The sequence below is a fragment of the Mastigoproctus giganteus genome, chromosome 6 (assembly GCF_048544385.1).
Source record: "Mastigoproctus giganteus isolate SK-2022 chromosome 6, ASM4854438v1, whole genome shotgun sequence".
NCBI lineage: Eukaryota > Metazoa > Arthropoda > Arachnida > Uropygi > Thelyphonidae > Mastigoproctus > Mastigoproctus giganteus.
This window is the reverse complement of record NC_143580.1, coordinates 32,772,724-32,795,657: the sequence shown is the minus strand read 5'-3', so window position 1 is coordinate 32,795,657 and position 22,934 is coordinate 32,772,724. Positions and strand designations below refer to the sequence as shown.

Genomic DNA, 22,934 nt, shown 5'->3' with positions numbered 1-22,934 from the left:
AAAAAAAAAAAAAGACTAGATTATTACTTGATATTCAACATCAGATTATGGTTAGCAATATTAACAATACACTATAGTTAAAAGATACTATTAATTCACTATGCAACATCATACACAGCGAAAAAAGTAATACTCCAAATTTGACTTTTCAGACTAGGTTCCACTGGTTTCATATAGTAAAAAACTACATTAAGATGTCAGTTCAAAAAAGTTGGAACATTTTTGGCATTTAAGAAATATTTGTTTTATTTTGCAATTTTTCCTGTCTTTCCTTTTATCTTAAACCATTTTTAAAAGTTTAAGAAAATATCAATTTCATGCAGCAAAAATAATACTCTAAATTAAGTACTTCTAAATATAGTTATTTTAGGCACATGCAGTCAATTACAAGAAAGGAAGGAAAGAAATACTGCTTAGTCTGCAATTATGAAACACAACAATCATGCTTAGCGTGTCATAATTCTTGCTATTGAAGGCAACACCTCTGCTTGGATAGGTTGACATGGAATGGATTCTCCGTCTACTGTCATATATCCATCTGATGAAAAGGGTTCAAGTCGAAAAGCATGAATTGGAATTAAGGTAACATATGGGTTATTAACATGAGTACCATCTTGAAGAGATGCCAAAAAATTAATAACTTGGGTTCGAGATATATCAGAATGAATCACTACCAACCACATTAGCCCATCATCTAATTTTGCATCTGGAGCAAAAAATACATCTGATGACAAGTGAGTTTGGTATGAAACATATACCAACACAAATTCATCTTCTACTATTACCCAGTTATCAGGTACAGGTTTATCAAGTGGCTGAAGAAATGAAGACTGATTATTTACAGATTTTAAATTCTTATTTATAGTTTTGGAGTTTTCTTCACTAACATGATGAGCAATATCATTTACAACTGAAAAGCCAGGCATATGGGACTGGTTAAATTCATTAACAGCTGGGGTTGCTTCATGTGATGAGTCATCAATACATTTACATTTCACAAGCCGCACTTCACTATTCAGTTCACTCAGTGAAACAGTACCAATACTTTTAGAGCGTCCTATGGCTTGATAGACACTACCGCTATTCTCCTCCTCTTCTGTAGAACTCTGGCCAGTCCAGCTGAATTTATTATCAACAGTTCTACTCCTTGATAACTTGTATCTATTGTGTTTTATATTTTGCACAGAGAAGTTTGTATATCCAGTAACAGGTAAATAAGACAATCTGCCTCTGTATCTTCTTAAGCCTATTGGAAATAAATCAGTTATTAGATCATAACCTAAATTATCAATGATTACTTAAAAGAAAAAATTCAACAGCAGTAAAATTTCATTAACACTATAGCAGTTAATACAAAAAGTCCATTAATATGAAGATATAATGTTATAAATGGTCTTGGCAAAAAAATTAACTTATCCAATGCTTCACTAATTTTGAGGAATACTGTGAATTCATATTATGTATATCAGAAACTCAGACCATAGTGTGCCTGTGTTATGTCTGTGAAGTGTATGTTCATGGCTGATTTGCACGCTGCATGGACTGAAAACCCTGAAATCACTCACTGGGGAAAATCCCTACTTCTTCTGCTTGAGATCAGCTAACTACATCCCTAATTGAAGAGGCATTAGAAATTTCTCCAGTCATCAACAGGGCTTGAATCCAAACTTCTGCATGTGAGTGATGAGTGGAAAAACCACTATACTGCCATGTAGGACATCAATATTTGCTCCAATTATGTTAAAAATCCATTGATAATAAAATAACTTCCAGGTTTGAGGTTTTGATATCTCTTAAAGTACTTGTTGGAAACTAAAATTTTGCAATACTGTATTTCTATTTTAGGAATCCTCTTGAGATATTCAACACTATATTTGCATAATTGCATGGTTTAAGTTTTGTGTCACCAGATGTAGGATGATTATTGTTAGGAAAGATAAACAAAATGATTGTCAAAAAACTTTATTATGGGTACAAGCTTTATAATATTCCTCTGATATGGCCACCAATGAAACAGCCAATGAAGCATTTTTCTTGGGATGTTTGTCATTTTAAAGTTCTGCTACTGTTGTGGGAGATCCCTGTATTAATTCTGGATTTTAGGCATTCCCATAACTCCTGATCTAGTGAACACAGAAGTCATGTATATAGAAAGTAACAGAAAATTAACAGTCAGGAAAATTTTCAAGGATCTCTTTGGCTTGTCAATGTGCAGAGGTGCCTCCGTAGCCAGGTGGGCAGGAGCAGCAGACGCTTCTTGATCAGACCGGGGTTCGAGCCTGTGACCACCAAATATGAAGGAAGCGGAAAGGTCAGGGATTGACCACCGCATATCCCCGGAGCAATATGGTCTTAGTTGCTAATGCTCCTAAAAACCAAATAACAACAACAACATGTGTTTGTAGGACTTGAACTCAATGCTACAGGACATTCTTAGCTCTTTTCCATCTTGGCTAAAAACTGTAGTGCAAAGTTGAGATGCCTGCCATAGTCATCTGTTTGAAGAGTTTGAACTTGATATATTTTATATGGAAACAAATAAAGTGGTTTGCACTTTACTATTGTACTTGCTGTTTTTTGAAATCCAAATAATATCAAAAATCAAAAGGAGAAATTCAACGGGTATATTTATTGCACTCTTTAGCTTTCCACTCTTTTTTGCATTAAAATTTTTGGAAAAGTTTCCACATTGGTATAAGGTTATTTGTTATGGATTTGTTCACAGCTTTACTGGAACATGGATCATGATGGACATTAGCATCAGCAAGGGCACATGATGCAAGAAAGCAGGCTTATATAGCATCAGCCAAAAAAAAAAAAAACCCCTCATTTCACCCATCCCCTCGCTCCAAATGTTTGTCAAGTTCTGCCTTGAATCTATTTAAGCTATCAACTTCTACAATGACAGATGGAAGTTTGTTCCAGCAATCAACCGCCCGCTGGCTAAAGGCAAACTTCCGCACATCTATCCTACAACCATCTTTCCTCAATTTGAATTTATGCCCTCTCAGACGATTATTCTGAGCAAGAGGAAGAATCCCATCAGCACTGAGCATGCTCAAACCATTCAAGACTTTATACACCTCAATTAGATCACCTCGCAGGTGCCTAGTCTCCAGACTCTGTAATTTGCAAAACTTAAGCCTTTCTTCGTAAGAGCAATCCTTTGTTACGTTCACTAATCTTGTTGCCCTTCTCTGTACTTGTTCCAACAGCTCTACATCCTTCTTAAAATGAGGCCTCCAGACCTGTATACAGTACTCAAGGTGTGGCCTGACCATTACCTTACATAAGGGGAAAATCACCTCCTTATCCCTGCTAGAAAAAATTCCTGTCTATCACTGACAAGACACCATGAGCTACTCTTGCAGACCATCTGCACTGCTCAGAAAACTTCATATCTGCCTGCACAATTACTCCCAGGTCCTTTTCATTCTCTACCACTGTCAGTGTGGTACCACACAGTTGATACGTTACTCTGGGGTTACTGCTTCCCAGTGTAGTACTTTACATTTGTCAATGTTAAACTTCATTTGCCACCTCTTAGCTCATCTGCTCAACTTTTCTAGATCCTGTTGCAGCAGTGTACTGTCATTAGTGTCATTAACAAACCTGCCAACCTTTGTAATGTCTGCAAACTTGGACATTAAGCCTGATATACCATCATCAATATCATTTATAAATACAGAAAACAACGATGAACCCAACACTGAACCCTGAGGGACTCCACTAATAACATTAGCCCACGAAGAGCAGTGTCCATGGATTACCACTCTGTCTTCTCCCACTCAACCATCCCTTTATCCATAGCAGCAATTTGCCTCCAATGCCACACTGTTCCAATTTGTGCAGCAGTCTTCCATGTTCAACAGTATCAAAGGCCCTTCTAAGATCAAAATATATGATATCAAAGTTATTCTTTGCATCCAGTTCCTTTGTGACTATATCATAGTATCCAATCAAATTTGTCAGACAAGACTTCCCCTTAACAAACCCCATGCCGTGTCTGAGCTATAACTGAAGTCTTGTCTAGATGATCCTGCAATGCTTCTTTAACCAGTGCCTCCATTAATTTCTCTGGAACAGAAGTTAAACTAACAGGTCTGTAATTACCTGTCTCCCCCTTTGATCCTCCTTTGTGGATTGGGGTCACATTTGCACATCTCCAGTCCATGGGTACCTCACCTGAGTCCAGGGAAGCTATCATAATTATGACTAGGGGTTTGCTTACTTCCTTTGCTGCCTCCTTCAATATAACTGGATAAATTACATCCACCCCGGGTGCCTTTTTTATGTTTATCCTCAACAATTTCTCCTCCACTTTCCTCTCAGCTATTAAAAAATCATCCAGCTCACTGCCAGAGTTTACTTTACCTCTGGCATTCCCCTTCCTGAATAACTCCTCATGTGTGAATGTAGATGCAAAATACTCATTTAGTTTGTTAGCCATCTGAGCAGGATCATCAGCAGTTGAGCCATCGATATCAAGTGGACCAATCTGATTCATCCCCTTCCTTCTAGAGTTTACATAAGTAAAGAACTCTTTTCTGTTTTTCTTTGCATCCTTTGTCAAAGATTTGCAGTTCAAGAGAAGAGGCAAACTTGTGGATGGAGTTCATCAGTGATCAGGAGTTGTCAAAAAAGTCAATGAAAGAGTCATTTGCTTATTTGCTGATTCTGTTCAGTGGTAGCAGAGTCAAAGTGAAACAACTTAAGATTCCTGACTTGCCTACAAGGAGCACTGAAGTTGATTTTACTAAGGATATCAGATGCTTCATAGGTTCCAGTGATTACTTTAACTAGTAGGGTTGTCAGCAATAACTCTTCTAGTACACAGAGGCCTCAGATGACAGTAATCACACAGCAATTCATAGTACACTGTGTGATAAAATAGAGAATTACATATTGTAAGGTAACAGAATTTTTTTGGACTGCTTCAACTTTGTTAATTAAAGTCTTGGTGTGAGGATTCCAGATGGGTGAGCTGAATTCAAGGATAGGGAGAACTATAGTTTTATAAAGAATGACAGCATATCTGCAGTTTTTGAACTTGTAGGTGTTCTGTTTGATAAATCCCAGTGTTTTGAATGCTTTGCTGGTGATTTTAAGGACATGGGCGTCAAATTTAGCACTGTTAAAGAAGAGAATTCCCAAATCATTAACTTGGTCACACCTTTTGATGATCATAGAGTTAAAAGTGCACTCCGTATTTATTAGTTGTGGAGATCTGCAGGATGAGAAAGATTACTTTGCACCTCGAGGGGTTAGCAGACAAGTCATTCAGAGATAGCCACAGAGAGAGAATTTATTGAGGATGCATTGAAGCTGCTGAGGATCGGTTATCTCCTTCACTGCTGAGTAGATCTTTAGATCATCTGCATAGAGAGCAACTTTAACATTGGGGTGCAGATGAAAGAAGGAAGATCATTTATGAACACAATGAAAAGTAGAGAACCTGGGGGGGGGGAGCCTTGAGGTACTCCATTTAGTAGTATGAAATGGTTTGAGTTCACTTGACTGATGATAATGCTCAAGGAACGATGCATAATATAGCTCCATAGCCATGAGAGCAAATAGCTTAAGTTTTTGCAGAAGTTGTTTGTGCAGGACTTTATCAAATGCCTTAAATATATCTGTGCAAATTGCATCAACTTGAAGGTGGTTATCTGAGCTTCAGAGGTGTATTGCCAGAAATGAAGCAAATTTGTGACTACAGACTTGCCACTGCAGAAACCATGTTGGTTCTGATCAATGAAATGCCTGAAGAATTCGAAGAGATGTTTGTGTACTGCTGCATCGAAGAGTTTAACTAAATATCTATGCAGATTAATCTTTTCAGCAGTATGTGGGTATGTAATTTACATTTTTCACATGTGGGCTCAGAGGAGTATATACATGTTTTTCAAGGTCATTTCAAATAACATGTCATAAAAAAAATGACATCCAACACATGTTATCACTCATCTGTGTTTCCAACTAATAGTATACACAGTTTTAATAGATGGTAGCATAAAAATAAAATTTGATTTGTTTTTTTGACAATAACTTTGCTTTAATGTTGGGTAACCAAGTCAAAATGCACTTATGAGCCAAAATGTTATGACCAGTGAGTCGTTATACAAATTGAAGAAACTGCAGAGAACCTGGGGGGGAGCCCCCCCCAGGTTCTCTGCAGTTTCATGGTGTGTGCACGGGTCGGGACACTGTATAAAAAACACCTGATACTGAGCTCTGTTAATCAGTGTCATTCTAGCTCTTCAGATGGGAAAGGCAGCGGACTTAAGTGAGTTTGACAAAGGCCAAATTGTAATAGCCAGACGACTGGGTCAGAGCATATCTGAAACAGCACGGCTGGTGGGTTGCCCACGGTCAGCCATGGTTAGTATCTACCAAAAGTGGTCCGGGAAGGGAAAATGCAGGAACTGCCGGCAAGGTGTTGGATGATCACGGCTCATCGATGCTCGAGGTGAACAAAGGCTCTCCCGGATGGTACGTGGCAACAGAAGGGCAACTGTGGCACAATTCGCTGGTAATTGGAATGCTGGTGACGGGAGTAATGTGTCACAACACATAGTACATCAGATTCTGCTGAAAATGGGGCTGCGTAGCCGCAGGCCGCTCCAAGTGCCCATGCTAACCATGGTTCACCAGCGACAGCACCTCCAATGGGCATGCGAGCATCGAAACCGGACTTTAGTGATTGGAAGAAGGTCGTTTGGTCCGATGAATCATGTTTCCTGTTGCACAATATGGATGACTGGGTACATGTGCATTGTTTACCTGGGGAAGTGATCATGCCTGGATGCACCGTGGGACGAAAACAAGCCAGTGGCAGTGGTGTCATGCTTTGGGCAATGTACTGCTGGGATACCTTGGTCCAGTCATCCATGCACTCTGATGTCTACCACCTACCTAAACATCATTGCTGACCAGGTACACCCTTTCATGGCAACTGTCTTCCCCTCTGGCAGTGCCATCTTTCAGCAGGATAATGCGACGTGCCATACCGCCCAGACTGTTCAAGACTGGTTTTCAGAACACGAGGAAGACTTCCAGGTATTGCCCTGGTCTCCAAATTCCCCAGACATCAATCCCATTGAGCATCTGTGGTTTATATTGGAACAGCAACTCCGATCTGCAGCATCTCACCACGGACCTTACAGAAGCTAAAGGATCTGCTGGTTATGCGTTGATACCAGATACCACAAGACACATTTAGAAATCTTGTAGTGTCCATGCCTTGGTGGGTACGAGCTGTTTTTGGCTACATGTGGAGGACCAACATCATATTAGGTAGGTGATCATAATGTTTTGACTCATCTGTGTAAGTGCAAATTAATATTTTAATGTATTTATGTACAAAGTTTTAATTTTTTTAAAAACTTAAAATTATACAAAACAAGCTACTTCAGAGCCTACCACCATTGAGGCTACACATGAAAGATTAATATGAGAGATCAAAGTTAACAGGTGTACTAGAAATCAGAAATTTAAAATACAATACCTAATGCCCTGATCACCGACCAAATAGTAAATCTAGCTTCACCAATTGATCTTATCCTCTCAGATTCAATGTCAATATCTGCTATTATTCCCCATCCAACGGAAAGAAATGAATATAGAGTTTTCTCAGCTGAGTGAACAATGACTAAATCCATTGGGGCCACTCTACCTTTGATGACATTAAGAACAGAAGAAATCACATTTTTTTCATATGGGTCACTAAAGATGCAAAGAAATATGAAATAATGACTATTTAATCTTGATAATGATTCTTACATTTCATAAGATTTACATCATATAACATACATTAAGAGGAATTTCAATAACTTGTTAAAATACTAAAAGACAAAATTTCAGAGAGTTTTCATAAAATGAAGCTAGTAATCAAATCAGTTTGCACAGATTTCTTTCTTATTTAGTTGGCAAACTGGAAGGTAATATTATAATCTAACAGTCAAGTTAGATAGATTATAATATTACAATAAAGATGTGTTAAAATAAAACCTGTTGTTTATTTTTAATTATCTACTATTAAGAGATGCCGAATATTTTCTGGCATCTCTTAGTAGCTATCAAGAGAGGCCAGGAATGCTTTCAAATTACATATTTTATTTCATACAGCAGTACTACATACAGGATCAATTTATAATTCACCCACCTAAACAGCTGTTCTGTTTGTTACTGCTCTTATTAGTCAAACCCTTAAGGGATCATTCTTTTTTAGGCACATTAACATATATGTATAAAGTGTCTATTGGCTTCACCATGTCCACCTGTCCACATGAAAGAGATCATAATAACTCAACTCCTAGTGGATAGATTTTCATATAATTTTATATTTGGCTATTTTAGAAGGATTTGTCAACCATATTTAATTAAAGTTGGACCAATAGAAATCCAGCAATTATTGCTTTTTTTTCTTTTTCACAGATCATACAAGCTATCCACATACCATACATATTGTAGTTGAGGCACTGGATTATATTTGTTGCTGTGCACTGATTGGAGGAATGAATAGGCAATATAATGGATGCACAGAAAAAAAAAAAAAATGTTTTCAGTTTGCACATAAAAGTTGCTATTTTTTGTTATAAATCATGAATTATTAACTATTTGCTAATGTACATGAAATGTAATGCAATGCAAACATTAACTAATTTGTTTATCATTATGATTTCTCTCATAATTATATTTGGAAAATGTGAGTCTCCCTAAGGAAGAAATTTTACCTTTGATTAAATTCTTGGCCATTCTAACCCCCCCCCCTTTACTTTAGAAGCAACTTAGAACAGCTTCATATATAAATGCTTAAACCATATTATATTTAGTGGATTTCTTGAATACTGTGGATCACAAAAATAAACGCCAAAAGATTACAGTGGATCTTACTGCCCATATGAAATTATTTAGTTTAAGTATTACCTCTTACAATACAAACAATTCATAAATTCACTATTCAAAATAGAAGTTATACTGTCAACGGGTGGAGAGTACAAAATTCTAGGTATAATTCTGGATTCAAATTAATATTTAAACATTTATAAAAAACACATAACATGCTCTTTAAAAATGTGAACATTAAAATGGGACTATTGTTAATACAAGTCCTATTGTATTAAATTCAAATTGTCAGAATATTTTTAATTAATTAATCCAGTAATGCTGCATTTCTATGATTTACAAAGCTCCTAATTAAATTTTAAAATTTTGAGTACTGGTTCTACAGATGCATAAGTTTAAAGGCCGATTTTACTTTATCCATTTGAAATCTCTAAAAATTATGAACAACAGTCTTCAAAAATAGACAGCACAAGCTAATCACAGAATCTGGCGTACTACTAGGTAAGAGTAAAATTACTGCTCTGCATACAAAATTCTATTAAATGATTAATGCTTCTGCTGAATTAAACTTATAATAATCATAGTATTACCTCTTAACATGTACCAGCACACATTCTAAAATATATTCAAATACAGTCAACTTTTTAAAATAGTTTATTACTAAATTATGAGTAAATCATTATGAGTATATGAATATATATTAGGGGTCAATAAAATGAAATGAATAGTTAATTTTAATAATTTAAAAATATATTAATAATTCAATATAAACAATTGAATTTTTGTTTAATCTGATTATTAGTAACACCTTTTGCTAGAATGCATTGCTTTGTAAAACTCCTTAGATAATATTTTTGGTAAAACTTTTCTCAGAGATAGTCTCCCTCATTATGTTACCTTTAATCAAAACTCTAATGCCATTTCTTGAAGTTGTTCTAAAAAAAATGCTATAAAAAGTTTCTCATCAACAAAAGTTGGGTATGCTTATAGTCAACTTCACAAAATCACTAACCATGTGTTTTCTAATTGTCATCATATTAGCATTAGTAGAGGTATATGATGCAAGAAAGAAAGCTTATATAATATCAGCAAAAAAAAAAAAATCCCATTTCACCCATCCATTCACTGCAAAAGTTTGTCAACTTCTTCCTTGAATTTATTTAATCTATCAATTTCCACAACAACAGATGAAAGTTTGTTCTAGGAATCAACTACCCATTGGCTAAAGGCAAATTTCCACATACCTATTCAACAACTGTTTTTCCTCAATTTCAGTTTATGGCCCTCAGGTTTGTAATAATGAGCAAGAGGAAGAATTTCATCAGCATTGAGCTTGCTCAATCAATTCAAGGCCTTTTACACTTCAATCAGATCACCTTGTAGGTGCCTAGTCTCCAGATGCTGCAATTTGCAGAACTTAAGCCTTTCTTCATAAGAGCACCCCCTTTGTTCCTCTCACCAGTCTTGTTGCCCTTCTCAGTACTCGTTCTAGCAACACTACATCCTTCCTAAAATGAGGCTTCCAGACCTGTTTGCAGTACTCAAGGTGTGGCCTGACCATTGCTTTATACAAGGGGATAAATCACTTCCTTATCCCTGCTGGCAAAATTCCTGTATATCATTGAGAAGATCCCACGAGTGGCTCTGGCAGTCTGTTTGCACTGCTCAGAAAACTTCATATCCGACTGATTAATTACCCCTAGGTCTCTCATTCTCCACTACCCTGAGTGTAACACCACATAGCTGGTACATTTCTCTGGGGTTACTGCTACCCATATGCAGTACTTTGCATTTGTCAATGTTTAATTTAAGTTGTCACTTCTCAGCCCATCTGCCCAACTTTTATAGATTCTGTTGCAGGAGCATACTGCTATTAACAACCCTGCCAACCTTTGTATCATCTACAAACTTCGACATCAAGCTTGATATACCTTCTTCAATATCATTAATAAATACAGAAAACAACAATGGGACTAACACCGAACTCTGGGGGATACCACTTATAACATTAGTCCACGAAGAGCAGTGTCCATTGATTACTATTCTGTCTTCTCCCACTCACCCATCCTTTTATCCATTTTAGCAACATGCCCTTAATGCCACACTGCTCCAATTTGTACAGTAGTCTTCCATGTGCAACAGTATCAAAATTATTCTTTGCATCCATTTCCTTTGTGACTATGTCACAGTATCCAATCAAATTGGTCAGACAAGACTTCCCCTTAACAAACTAATGCTGTATATGAATTATTATAGCAGTCTTATCGAGATGATCTTGCAATGCTTCTTTAACCAGTAACTCCATTATTTTCTTTGGAACAGAAGTCAAACTAACAGGTCTGTACTTACTAATGTAACCCTTTGATGCCCCCTTTGTGAATTGGAAATACATTTGCAAATCTCCAGTCTGTGGGGACCTCCCCTGAAGATGTGCAAATGCATCTCCAATCATCCATATAAAAGCTAAATGAGATCATCACCATTGTTACTATTAGTTACTGCACTTATGCAACCTTCCACTGAAATTTTATTAAGCAATGATAGCGATGTTAAGTGCCTTTTCTTACCTCCTGATACCACAGCCCTCATACAGTCTATATTAAGGAACCATATTTAGTTATTTGTTTGTATTGAAAGAAATAGTTAAGTTTCTTTTTTTTTTTTGAAGGTTCTCAGAGTAAGCAGGACAAAAGAGGAGAAAAAGCAGTAGTCAATATTAAAAATTATAAAAACAAAAGTGATATTTATTAGCATTAGTAGAGGCATATGATGCAAGAAAGCAAGCTTATGCAGCATCAGCCAAAAAAATAATAAAAAAAAAAAAAAAAAAACGCTCCCATTTCACCCCTTTCTTTGTTCCAAATACCTGTCCAGCTCAGCCTTAAATTTATTTAGGCTATGAACTTCCACAACAACAAAAGATGGAAGTCTATTCCACCAGCCAACTACCCGCTGGCTAAAAGGCAAACTTCCACACATCTATCCTACAACTTTCTTTCCTCAATTTCAATTTATGCCCTCTCAGGTGATTATTCTGAGCAAGAGGAAGAATCCCATCAGCATTGAGCATGCTCAAACCATTAACGGCTTTATACACCTCAATAAGATCACCTCGCAGGTGCCTAGTCCCCAGACAATGTAATCTGCAAAACTTAAGCCTTTCTTCGTAAGAGCAACCCCTCATTCCATTCACTAATCTTGTTGCCCTTCTCTGTACTCGCTCCAACAGCTCTACACCCTTCTTAAAATGAGGTCTCCAACCTGTATACAGTACTCAAGGTGTGGCCTGACCATTGCCTTATACAAGGGGATAATCACCTCCTTATCCCTGCTAGAAAAATTCCTGTATATCATTGACAAGACACCATGAGCTACTCAGAAAACTTCATATCTGCCTGCAGAATTACCCCCAGGTCCTTTTTCATTCTCTACCACTGTCAGTGTAGTACCACAGAGTTGATACGTTGCTCTGGGGTTGCTGTTTCCCACATGTAGTACCTTACATTTGTTAATGTTAAACTTCATTTGCCACCTCTCAGCCCATCTGCTCAACTTTTCTAGATCCTGTTGCGGCAGCATACTGTCATTAGTGCCCTTAACAACTATACCAACCTTCGTATCATCTGCAAACTTGGACATTAAGCTTGATATACCATCATCAATATCATTTATAAATACAGAAAACAACAATGGACCCAACACTGAATCCCGAGGGACTCCACCAATAAGAAAATATGCAGAACATTAAAGCCTCGTTCTTTCGTTTGAACTCTTTCAAACATTTATTTTTAAGGCGCCCCCGTAGCCAGGTGGGAAGGAGCAGCAGTGCATAGCACACGCTTCTTGATTAGACCGAGGTTCGAGCTCGTCACCACCAAATACGGAGGATGCGGAAAGGTCAGGGAATGACCACCGCATATCCCAGAGCAATATGGCCTTAGTTGCTAATGTTCCTAAAAACCAAAACAACAAACATCCACCAATAACATTAGTCCACGAAGAGCAGTGTCCATTGATTACCACTGTCTTCTCCCATTCAACCATCCCTTTATCCATAGCAGCAATTTGCCTCCAATGCCACATTGCTCCAATTTGTGCAGCAGTCTTCCATGTGCAACAGTATCAAAAGCCTTTCTAAGATCCAAATATTTGATATCAAAATTATTCCCTGCATCCTGTTCCTTTCTGACCACATCATAGTCGGAAGCCGCTAATATCTTACAAATACTTTGACCACATCATAGTATCCAATCAAATTGGTCAGACAAGACTTTCCCTTAACAAAACCATGCTGTGTCCTAGCTGTAACTGAAGTGTTGTCTACACAATCCTGCAGTGCTTCTTTAACCAGTGCCTCCATTAATTTTCCTGGAACAGAAGTTAAACTAATAGCTCTATAATTAGTCCAAAGAATCTCTCATAATTATGGCTAAGGGTTGCTTACTTCCTTTGCCGCCAAAAATCAGTATCAAAAACGTTCCTTTCAAAAGCCTTCATCTTAATCTGACATTCATTTAGGCCTAAACCTTCAACAATATTTCTTAGTTGGTATTGAAGCCTAGTAGCTTCCAAGATAAATTTTTTGAATGCCTCCCATTTTGAATTTGCTGTTGGTAACGTCATAAGTTGGTCCCACCATATAGAATTTAAATACTGTCTCAGACCACCTTAGTCGCCTTTACGAAAGCAAAAACCCTTCCCTTTACACCTGACGTTAGTTACCTCTGAGTAAATCCCATTTCAGCACACTGTGATCACTGCCACCTAGTGGGTCCTTTATCTCTAGATTCTTAATGCATGAAGAATTACTACTGATAATCAGATGAAGAGTATTACTCCCTCTAGTTGTCTCCTGAACATGCTGATTTAGAAAACAATAATCCAATAAATCCACAAAAGCCTTGCTAGCGTGTGAGTGACCAACCCACAAATTCTAGTCAATATCCAGGAAATTAAAATCCCCATTATAAGACTGATTTACTGGCCCACTCTATTTCCCTGTACAGTTTCTTATTATACTCATCAGAATCATTAGGCCTATAACACACTCCTACTCTCAATTTTGATCTCCCAATGCTTATGTCACACCAAACTGACTCGACACTGCACTGTCCAGCGATGTTGACTGGCTGCACTTCTTTGGATTTTGTGTGTTTCTTAACTAATAGATTAACCCCTCCTCCCTTCCTATCCTGTCTATCCTTACTGTACACATTGTACTCCCCAAATTCCAGTTCTGGAATTTGGGGAGTACAATGTGTACTCTCCAAATTTCACCATATCTCTGATATCCCAACAACATCTGCCTTTGATGTTTAGACCAACACCTCAAATTCATTTACCAAACTCCTACCTAGCATTGGTGTATATGCAAGTATACATTCACCAGTTCCTATTCTTAGCTACCCTAACACAACCCATGTGTTTATTTGTACCCCAATAACTCCCAGCACAGTCTCTGAAATATCCTTCATCTTGTTTTCCAGGCTGCTGCTCATTCCAATAGAAGCAGTGCAAGAATCACTTTCACCTCTGCCAGCGACTACTGGCAATCTATTAGTCCTTGTATTCCCCCAAGCTAGCAGTTTTCCGACACACCTAACACTGCCTTGATAGCATCAGAAAATATTCTTGCACCCTTTCTATTTAAGTGTATCCCATCCCTGTAGAAGCAGTCTCTCCTGTTAACAAGTACAGGGCAGGCTGAAAAAAATTCTACCCCTTGAGCCTTGCACAATCTTTCCAGGGCTGAATTGATCAAAAAAGCTGTCACCATATACTCCCTCCTATTTATAACAAGGCTTCAAGCTGAAGTGAAGTAAAGCAGAGTACAATAGTAAGTGCATGGAAATAGCTACTAACATTATTTTAAAGGCTCTGAGACCCAATAGGCGTGAGCAGTCTTGGAACCCAGTGTACGAATGTGTATCATATGCAAGCCTTGAGCCTAGCCTGATGGTTCATTTGAGCTCCATGTAATGGTAGATGTTTTCATTATGCACTGTATTGTACAGATGTTTCAAGTAGGTGGTCTGGTGAACTCAAATATGATTTTACCTTGCAGTCATGTGAAACTATGGGGACTGTTCAATAAAGAATGATCATAATTTTTTTTTTTTACAAAATACCTTTATTCCATATTTTGATGGTCTTTTTCAAAGTAGTCCCCCATTTGATGAAATGTACTTACCCCAATTTTTCTGCCATTCTTCAAAAACACGGTGGAAGCCATTTTTTGACATGTGTTTGAAAACTGCATCCAATGTCTTTGCAACTTCTGATGGCTGGAAAACATGTTTTCCTTGTAGCTACTTTAACTTTAAAAATAAAAAAAAAATTGCAGGGTGCAAGGTCAGAGCTATAGGATGGATGAGGAACGCATCCGATATTAATGCTGGCTAAGTACTTGATGACGTTACAAGCAATGTGAGGTTCTGCATTGTTATGATGCAGCATCCACCGAACCTACATGCAGTTGTGGTCATTTGTGATGAATGTGATCCCACAAACTGTGTATTACAGTTCTGTAGTAAGGTCCCATAACAGTCGTACGACATGGCACAATGTTGGTAAACCATTCCTTGAATGTTAAAAAAAAAAAGAGATGGCCATAAACTTTCCTGAAGAAACCACAACTTTTGCTTTTTTTTGGTGTTGACAATAGCACAGACCTCCAAACAGAGGCTTTTCGCTTACTCTCTGGGTCAGAATGATGAAGCCATGTCTCATCTGCTGTTATCACCTTGTGCAGAGTCACACCATCTTCAGTAAACATCCATTGCATCTCCTGACAAACCTCCATGCAAGCTTACTGTTGCTCAGGCGTGAGTAGTCTTGGAACCCAGTGTACGAACGTGTATCATATGCAAATGGTCATGGAGGATCCATGCATGCTTCCTACTGATATTCTCACCACCTTGGCCAGATGCCTTAATTGTTACCCAACAGTCTTCTCTCACAATTACAGAAGCAGTGTTTATGGTTTCTGTGCTGAAAAGTGGCTGGAGTTCCAGGACTGCTGAATTTTGTGATTATTCAATCACAAAATTCAGCAGTCTATCTTTAAACATTCTAAACTACCTGAGAGCTGTGTTATATGAAAGCACAGATTCACCATAAGCCTCTTTTAACATTTCATACACTTCAGTTGATATTTTCTTGAGACAGAAACAAAATCTGAAAGCAGCATACTGTTCCTCAGAGTCATGTCCATTATTACATAGGCAGAACTAAACTGGCATAAACCTGACAGCCAGACCTGCCTGACAGCCAAGGTCACACTGTGCACATGAGTAAACTGTGCAGTTACTATGTGATGCAACTTGGTTTGGTCTTAAATTCTGCAGCACAGCTATAAATAGCAGGTAGTATGGTTTTTCATGAAAAATTATAATTTTTTATTGAACAGCCCTGCATTTAATAGATAATTAGGCTGCACTATAGAGCAGACAAATTATCTTTTTAGGTTTCTTTCATTATATCAGAGGGAGAACTATATAACAGTTGGAAAAAATACAATAATGCAAATATGATAAAGCATAATATTTTGAATTGATGTGAAAAAAAGTACTCAGAAACTAAGAGAAAGTTTAAACATTTATAAAAATTTTTATACTTCCAATTAAATATCCTTTTATACATTAAAATAATTTTCCTCCTAGTGATATTTATTCAGCCAATGGGAGAAGAGGGATGCAGGTTACGTCGTAATATGTAACAAATACTAAGATATGTAACAGAAGCTTGCTTTACTGTTGTAAAACAAGCTTCTGTTTTAGTATGATCATGCGGTACCATTCTTGATTTCCATATGTAACATATTTATTATAAAATCAGTGTAAATACACCAGTTTGCTCATAAAAATGAACTACATTCATGGTGTAAAGGCACCGATTTAATTGTATCTCATATTGTGACTACCTTCACAACGAGTCTCCATGTATTGCACTACCTCGAATAAGTAATGCTTCACTAATAGAGAAGACCATTGTTACTTATTCTCAGTGGGCACCACCACAACTCAGAGGCACCGTTTCAAGGCTTGTTGGCATATCATCGGTGGGTTTGGCAGGTACCCTGGTGTTGCAATTATGCCAACCCAGTTGTGAAGTGATTCCCCAATATGAGAGATGCCAAAAGGTGTGCAGAATCCTTTTGGTACAGAATCCATCTCTCATATTGTGGGATCACTTCACAACTGGGTTGGCATGATTGCAACACCCAGGGTACCTGTCCACCCATCGACGATAGGCCAACAAGCCTTGAAACGGTGCCGTCTGAGTTGTGGTGGTGCCCACTGAGAATAAGTAACAATAGTCTTCTCTATTAGTGAAGCATTACTTATTCGAGGTAGCGCAATACATGGTAACTCATTGTGAAGGTAATCACAATATGAGATACAATTAAATCGATGCCTTTACACTACAAATGTAGTTCAATTTTATTAGCAAACTATGATGTATTTACACTAATATTTTATAGTTAATTCATGTTCATTCTATTATGCCTCGTGCATTTATATTTTTATTACAGTAGCGTATTTATGTATTTATAGTTGAGAAAGAGGGGCGCGGGTGCGCGCGCGCGCACACACACACACACACACACACACACACACACACAGTGTTGAAAGCTTCTGCAAGTATTTTATTTTAGTAAAAGAAGCGAGCACAGCGAGCAAAGCTCCCTAGTTAATATTATTGTTATTTTCATGTAAACTTTTACATTGAAAAGTTTTTAAAATAACAGCAGTATTAGTTGAGTCAAAACCCTTGTCAATGACTTTGTCTACTTATTACTCCTTTTTTGGTTTCTATTTATCACAGAAGCCCATAAAACAAGACATTTCACTTGCTGGTTTGTCAGTCTATGCTCTAAGATCTGGTACAGAATCCATCATTGGCTCTATGTATCAATTTTTTCTTTAACATTATGATAATTAACGTGTTAAACAACAATGATGTTTTTATTGATTTAGATGGAATGTCAAAATAAGTTGCACAACAGTGGTGAAAGGATATTAATGGGGGGGGGGGAATGTAAGAATGTGGCCAGGTGAAGATGAGGCTAAATATCATATGGTGATAAAGAGGAGGAAGAAAAGTGAAGAAGAAAGAGTTAAATTACACAAAGCCAGCAAGTTCTACAATACTTTTATTAATTTTTTCTAAATCTGATGAGGAATTCAAAAAAGCATTTTTAAGTTCTAAGAGTGAGTGAATGAATAAATGACATTGTGAAACTGCAACACAAAAGGACTTTCAACAGAAAATATTTATTCTAAAAGATAATACAATTGGGGATGGGCTATCTATATCTAAATAAATTTGCAGTTATTAATGTTCACATATAAATTAAAATTTATTGTTTAAAAATCATGTTATTTATATCATATTTGATTAAGACTCCTTATATTCTATTTTGTTTTGCATATAAACATTTTTTAAAGTATTTATTTTTCTTTTCATCATACTTGTGTCCTAAAGCCATCTAAATTAACATATGTTGCTGAATTGTGTTTGCTTGCTTTTATGAACTTGCAAATATTTATGTATAATTTAGTGTCATATCAACATGACCTTGGGCCCTGGTGCTATTTGATTTATTTCCTGTGAAACTTTCTCTTCTTTTGGCCCCTCTGGTCAAGTTGCACCACTTACACTATGGGATAAAATATCACTGATGTAATTATAATCTATAATTTGGTCTGTTCACTACTTCCAATTATCCCTTCTCCCTATTAGTCAAAATTGCCATAAGTTTACTATTTAGTTAACCTAATTCTTATTGGTGTTTATTCTATTTACTTAAAAAATAAGTGAGTGTACAAACAACTTCTCTGTAATGAATTATCAAATTGGTTCCAATTATATTCAAATTAACTTGGCTTGGTTACATGGGCCCATGAGAGAAGCCACTAGAGAAGAGACCATCAAGTTATAACATGAAGTACCTGCATGGAGGACAACTAAAATAAAGTGTGCACTTGGAAGGGTTGTTGGAAAAAAAAAAAAGGATTGAGTGTTAAAGTGCAGGGTTTGGATTGCCTATTATTCCAGCAGGTACAACAAGCTGTGAAAAATCAACAGTAATTAGTACAGTAAACCCCCGCTATTCGCGGGGGTTACGTTCCTGAGAAATGTCGCGAATACCGAAAACGCGAATACTGAGTTATGCCTCCCATAGAAATAAAAGGGTTCCATTCTAAAGTCTGAAATATATAAGAAAAACTAGTCTAAAATTTTGTCTATGTATGTATTATATGTACCTTCATAATATGACTATGTACATAGTGAAATGCAAGCATATGGCATCGAAATGAAAATAAGAAACAATTTAATATTAAATGTAATATTTATTAGAAATTTCAAACAAATCTTTCAAACCAGCGCCTTTGCTAGCAAAAAAAACTTATCCCGCCAGTGCTATCACCAGTTTCGCTAAAGTGTTGATAAAGGAGTTTTGCCTTTTCACGAATGATGAGTGGAACTTAACGGAATTTTATTTTGAGTTCGGTCTTCTATCCACAGATTTAAAGCCTTTTCCATTTTTTCTAATTTAACATCACGAGTTACAGAGCAAATTTTTGAAGCAATTAGCGCGTTTTCATGGACACTACGGCAGATTTTTTCTTCCGATTTTTTGATTGATCGTACCATTGCCTCATTGATTTTATAATATTTTGCCACTGAGGAGACACTTTCACCATTAAAAATTGTCTAATAACTCAATTTTATTAGCTAATGTCATCACCTTTTTTGATATTTTCACATTTCTCTTGTTATTCGTAGCCATATTTTTGTAGGGGTTAGAAAGAATTTGTCCACAATAAAGTCACTTTCTTCCGTTAACACACTCGAAAAAGTCCGTTTTACACTGCAAAACGGTAGATTTATCATTTTTGTAAGCATATCAATTTATAAATTGATAAATTTATTCAATTTATAAGCATAGAAATTAAAAGCAAACGACGAAACCTTCCATGACAAGCGCATAACACATACTGAACAAGGATTAGCGAGAAACATCCACGCTCGCGATTTTGTCACCCCCCCCCCCCGCCCACTGAGCGCTGTTTCGACCGGGAAAGATAATTTTAGCCACGCTCATGTTTTTTTATGGGGGAAAATATTCATGGTGCTTTAAAATTCACATTTTTTTAGGTTTCATTTTATATTAAATCGGCGATCGCGAATCCCCGAATAGTGGGGGTTTACTGTAATAGCAGAAATAGATGATCTGAACAACAGGAAAACCAATGGAAGCTAGAGTTATGAACATTAAAATCATCAAGAAAATGCTGTTAAGAAAGTCAGACTGCAGAAAGTAAAGTGTGAGGATAAAATCAAACTGCCCCGTGTACTTTTCTCCATCAGTATTTTCTCAATGATGATAAAGCATTTGGATTTTTTGTTTCTATTTACTAGCATTATAAGAGGTTAACTATTTGTTTGGCATCTCACAATTACCAAGCAAGTAAATAAGTTTTTTTTCTTTTTCTTCTTTTTTTTTTTTTTTTATTAGATGAGTATACAAACACCACTCTTTCGGCAAATAATTCATACCCTACCCACATGGTGGCTGTGTGTACGGGGTATGAATTACAGGTAATATACCTGCACAAATGGCATTTTATAATTTGGCTCCTTATATCGTTCATACATTTTTCTGAAATTGCTTGTTTCTCATGGGAGGGAGCTGGATGAAAATGCTGAAATTTGAGGTAGGGAAGCAAAACAGAAGAGAAATGAAGGGACATGGCATTGCAGATTATTAAACCTATAGTGGATTTACCCTCTCTGGTGAAGCTATATGATTTAAAAAGATATTATCACCTTAGGCAGAACGGTGAATAATGGTATTTGTTTCTTAGCTGAAATGAGCACAAGTCTTATAGCCAAAATAGTTGGCATCTGATCTTCAGTGGAAGCAAAGATCTCCTATGATAGAATGCAGTACATCGTTTTGGATTGAAGGCTTTTTGTTGCATACTTTGAGTTTGGTGCTGTGATATGATTGTCTATTCTAAGGTGTTTTAATGTCTGGGTTCCATCTATTATGCATAGTGAATCTGGAACTCATTTGTATGCTGAAGATGTTAAATATTTTACAGAGATAGAGACATAGGAAATGAGGTGCAGGCAATGTGAGCTAATGCCAGTTTTATTATACATACTTGTATAAAAGAACTGGCATTAGCCAGTTCTATTACATATAGCAGTTTTCTAGAAAAGAGGATTTTATGGGGGGAGGATAAATTTAGCAGTTTTCCTGGGATTCTTTAAACTTTAATGTTCGTGTAGCAGTAAAAAAAAAAAAAAAAAAACCCAACATTATTTTGATCATAGGGGAGGGGGGCTGTAGTTCCTTCAGCATGAGGCCATCAATGTTCTATCAGAATGTGTAATTTGAAAAATAAACTCTCCTCTCTAGTCTATTTGTTGTCTGGTGAGAATTTTAATGTTAATGCCTGCTCTGAGATTGTAATTTTTAATTTGATTTGATTTGTAATTTTTAAGTGCCAAGTTTGAGTATGTTGTTTATGTTTCAATATAGAATTTTAAAAAAAGTTCAGGTGTTTTTTTATCTGTAGGGAATGTTAAGAGATTGGTTGTGGATAATTTGGAAGCCTCAGTATTATAAAAAGTTTATATTTTATTATTATATAACTTTCTCCTCCTGTTTAGTTTAGTAAATTTGCAAAGGTTTATAAGTAAGCTATTTAAAGTGTGTAATACAAATGCAGAAGGTTCATTCCAGGACTGTTTTTCTTTTCTTTCTTTTTTTTTTTTTTTTTTTTTTTTTTTTGTGACTCAATTGGGTTTTAAATATCACTCTTTTACTGACACAAGAATTTTCTCCCATGGTTGATGAAAGAGTGGTGTTTAAAATTGTGTATATAATTCAAAGTTTATTAGCATAGATTCTACTTTTATTTGAAATTTTTCAGTAGGACTATCAGAAATCTTTCTTGGATAACAACAGTTTTTGGTTGATACATTGGCTTGCCTTTATTTCAAGTTGTTCCATGTGTAGAGTATGTAAAGTTTCTGTGTTTTAAACCCTGATGTTCACAGGATCTGTTGGTACTATTTAAGTGGAAGCAGCAGTTATTCTGACTACATAGGAAGTTCCCACTAGTAGTCAGATTGTTTACAGGCATCTGAAACAGGTTGCCAAAGCCAAGAGGGCTGCAATCGAGAGGTTTGTTGCTGTGTGTTCTAGGTTGGATAAGGGAATTTTCTTGGATTGCTCTTCTCTGTCCTATTAATAAGCTGGATCATACAGGATGGATAAAGCATTTTCTTCAGTTTTAGATCAAATGTCTGTCTTTGTTTTTGGTTGATATATCCTGGGATAAGTTATGATGGTGTAATGTTCAGCTAATGATCTGAAGGGGATTATTAGAAGTCTATCTTATGTCTCAGCTGACAGTTATGATTTAATCCCAAAATTTTCAAATTTGCTTTTTACTTCATTTTTCATGAGTTATCAGAATTGTATAAGGAGGTTTTTGGTTGTAGAGTTGTGCTGAAGGTATAAAAAACTTGAAGTAGTACCTATTCCCAAGGAATCCGATCTGAAATGTATTGCTGATTTTTGCCCAATATCAGCATGCTCTCCTTTTTTAAAAGTCCTAGAGAAAATTATTCTGAATCCTTTATTGAATCTATCATTGCAAGTCATCAGAAGAGACTCTTCATGCATTAAAAATCTGCAGCAAAAGAACTACTATATGGCAGTGATCATTGTGTATTAGTGTGGGATTTACTTAAAGATGTAACTATCATTAAGGTAAGGGCTATTGCTTTCATAAAGATGACTACAGTGGACTCAGTTTTTAAATTCTATAAAATGAGACCAACAGAAAATTCTAAATGGGAAATAATTGTAGAAGCTACTAGGCTTTTATACCAACTAAGAAATGCATGGTGCAATTTTCTTTGCTGCCATGGGTCAATTTATATGCATTTTTTTCTGAAAAATGCATATAAATTATCAGTTGATACAGATGCCTGCAGTAGATATAAATTAGTCTGCAATCAAGTCACAGAAGAGGTCAGGCAAGCTCAGGCAAATGAGAAGTTTC

General features: G+C 36.5%; 1 protein-coding gene across 1 annotated transcript in view; it reads right to left on the bottom strand.

The window, feature by feature from the left end:
• Window positions 1-375: 375 nt before the first annotated feature.
• The window catches only part of LOC150084140 (sphingosine kinase 1-like), a 105,397-nt gene continuing 82,838 nt past the window's right edge, over window positions 376-22,934 (bottom strand). The window contains exons 5-6 of the mRNA XM_090376131.1: window positions 7,505-7,722; window positions 376-1,246 (exon numbers count right to left, since the gene is read on the bottom strand). Of these exons, the coding sequence (XP_090232257.1) occupies window positions 447-1,246; window positions 7,505-7,722 (1,018 nt within the window). The 3' untranslated portion in view covers window positions 376-446. The remainder of the gene's footprint in view (window positions 1,247-7,504; window positions 7,723-22,934) is intronic.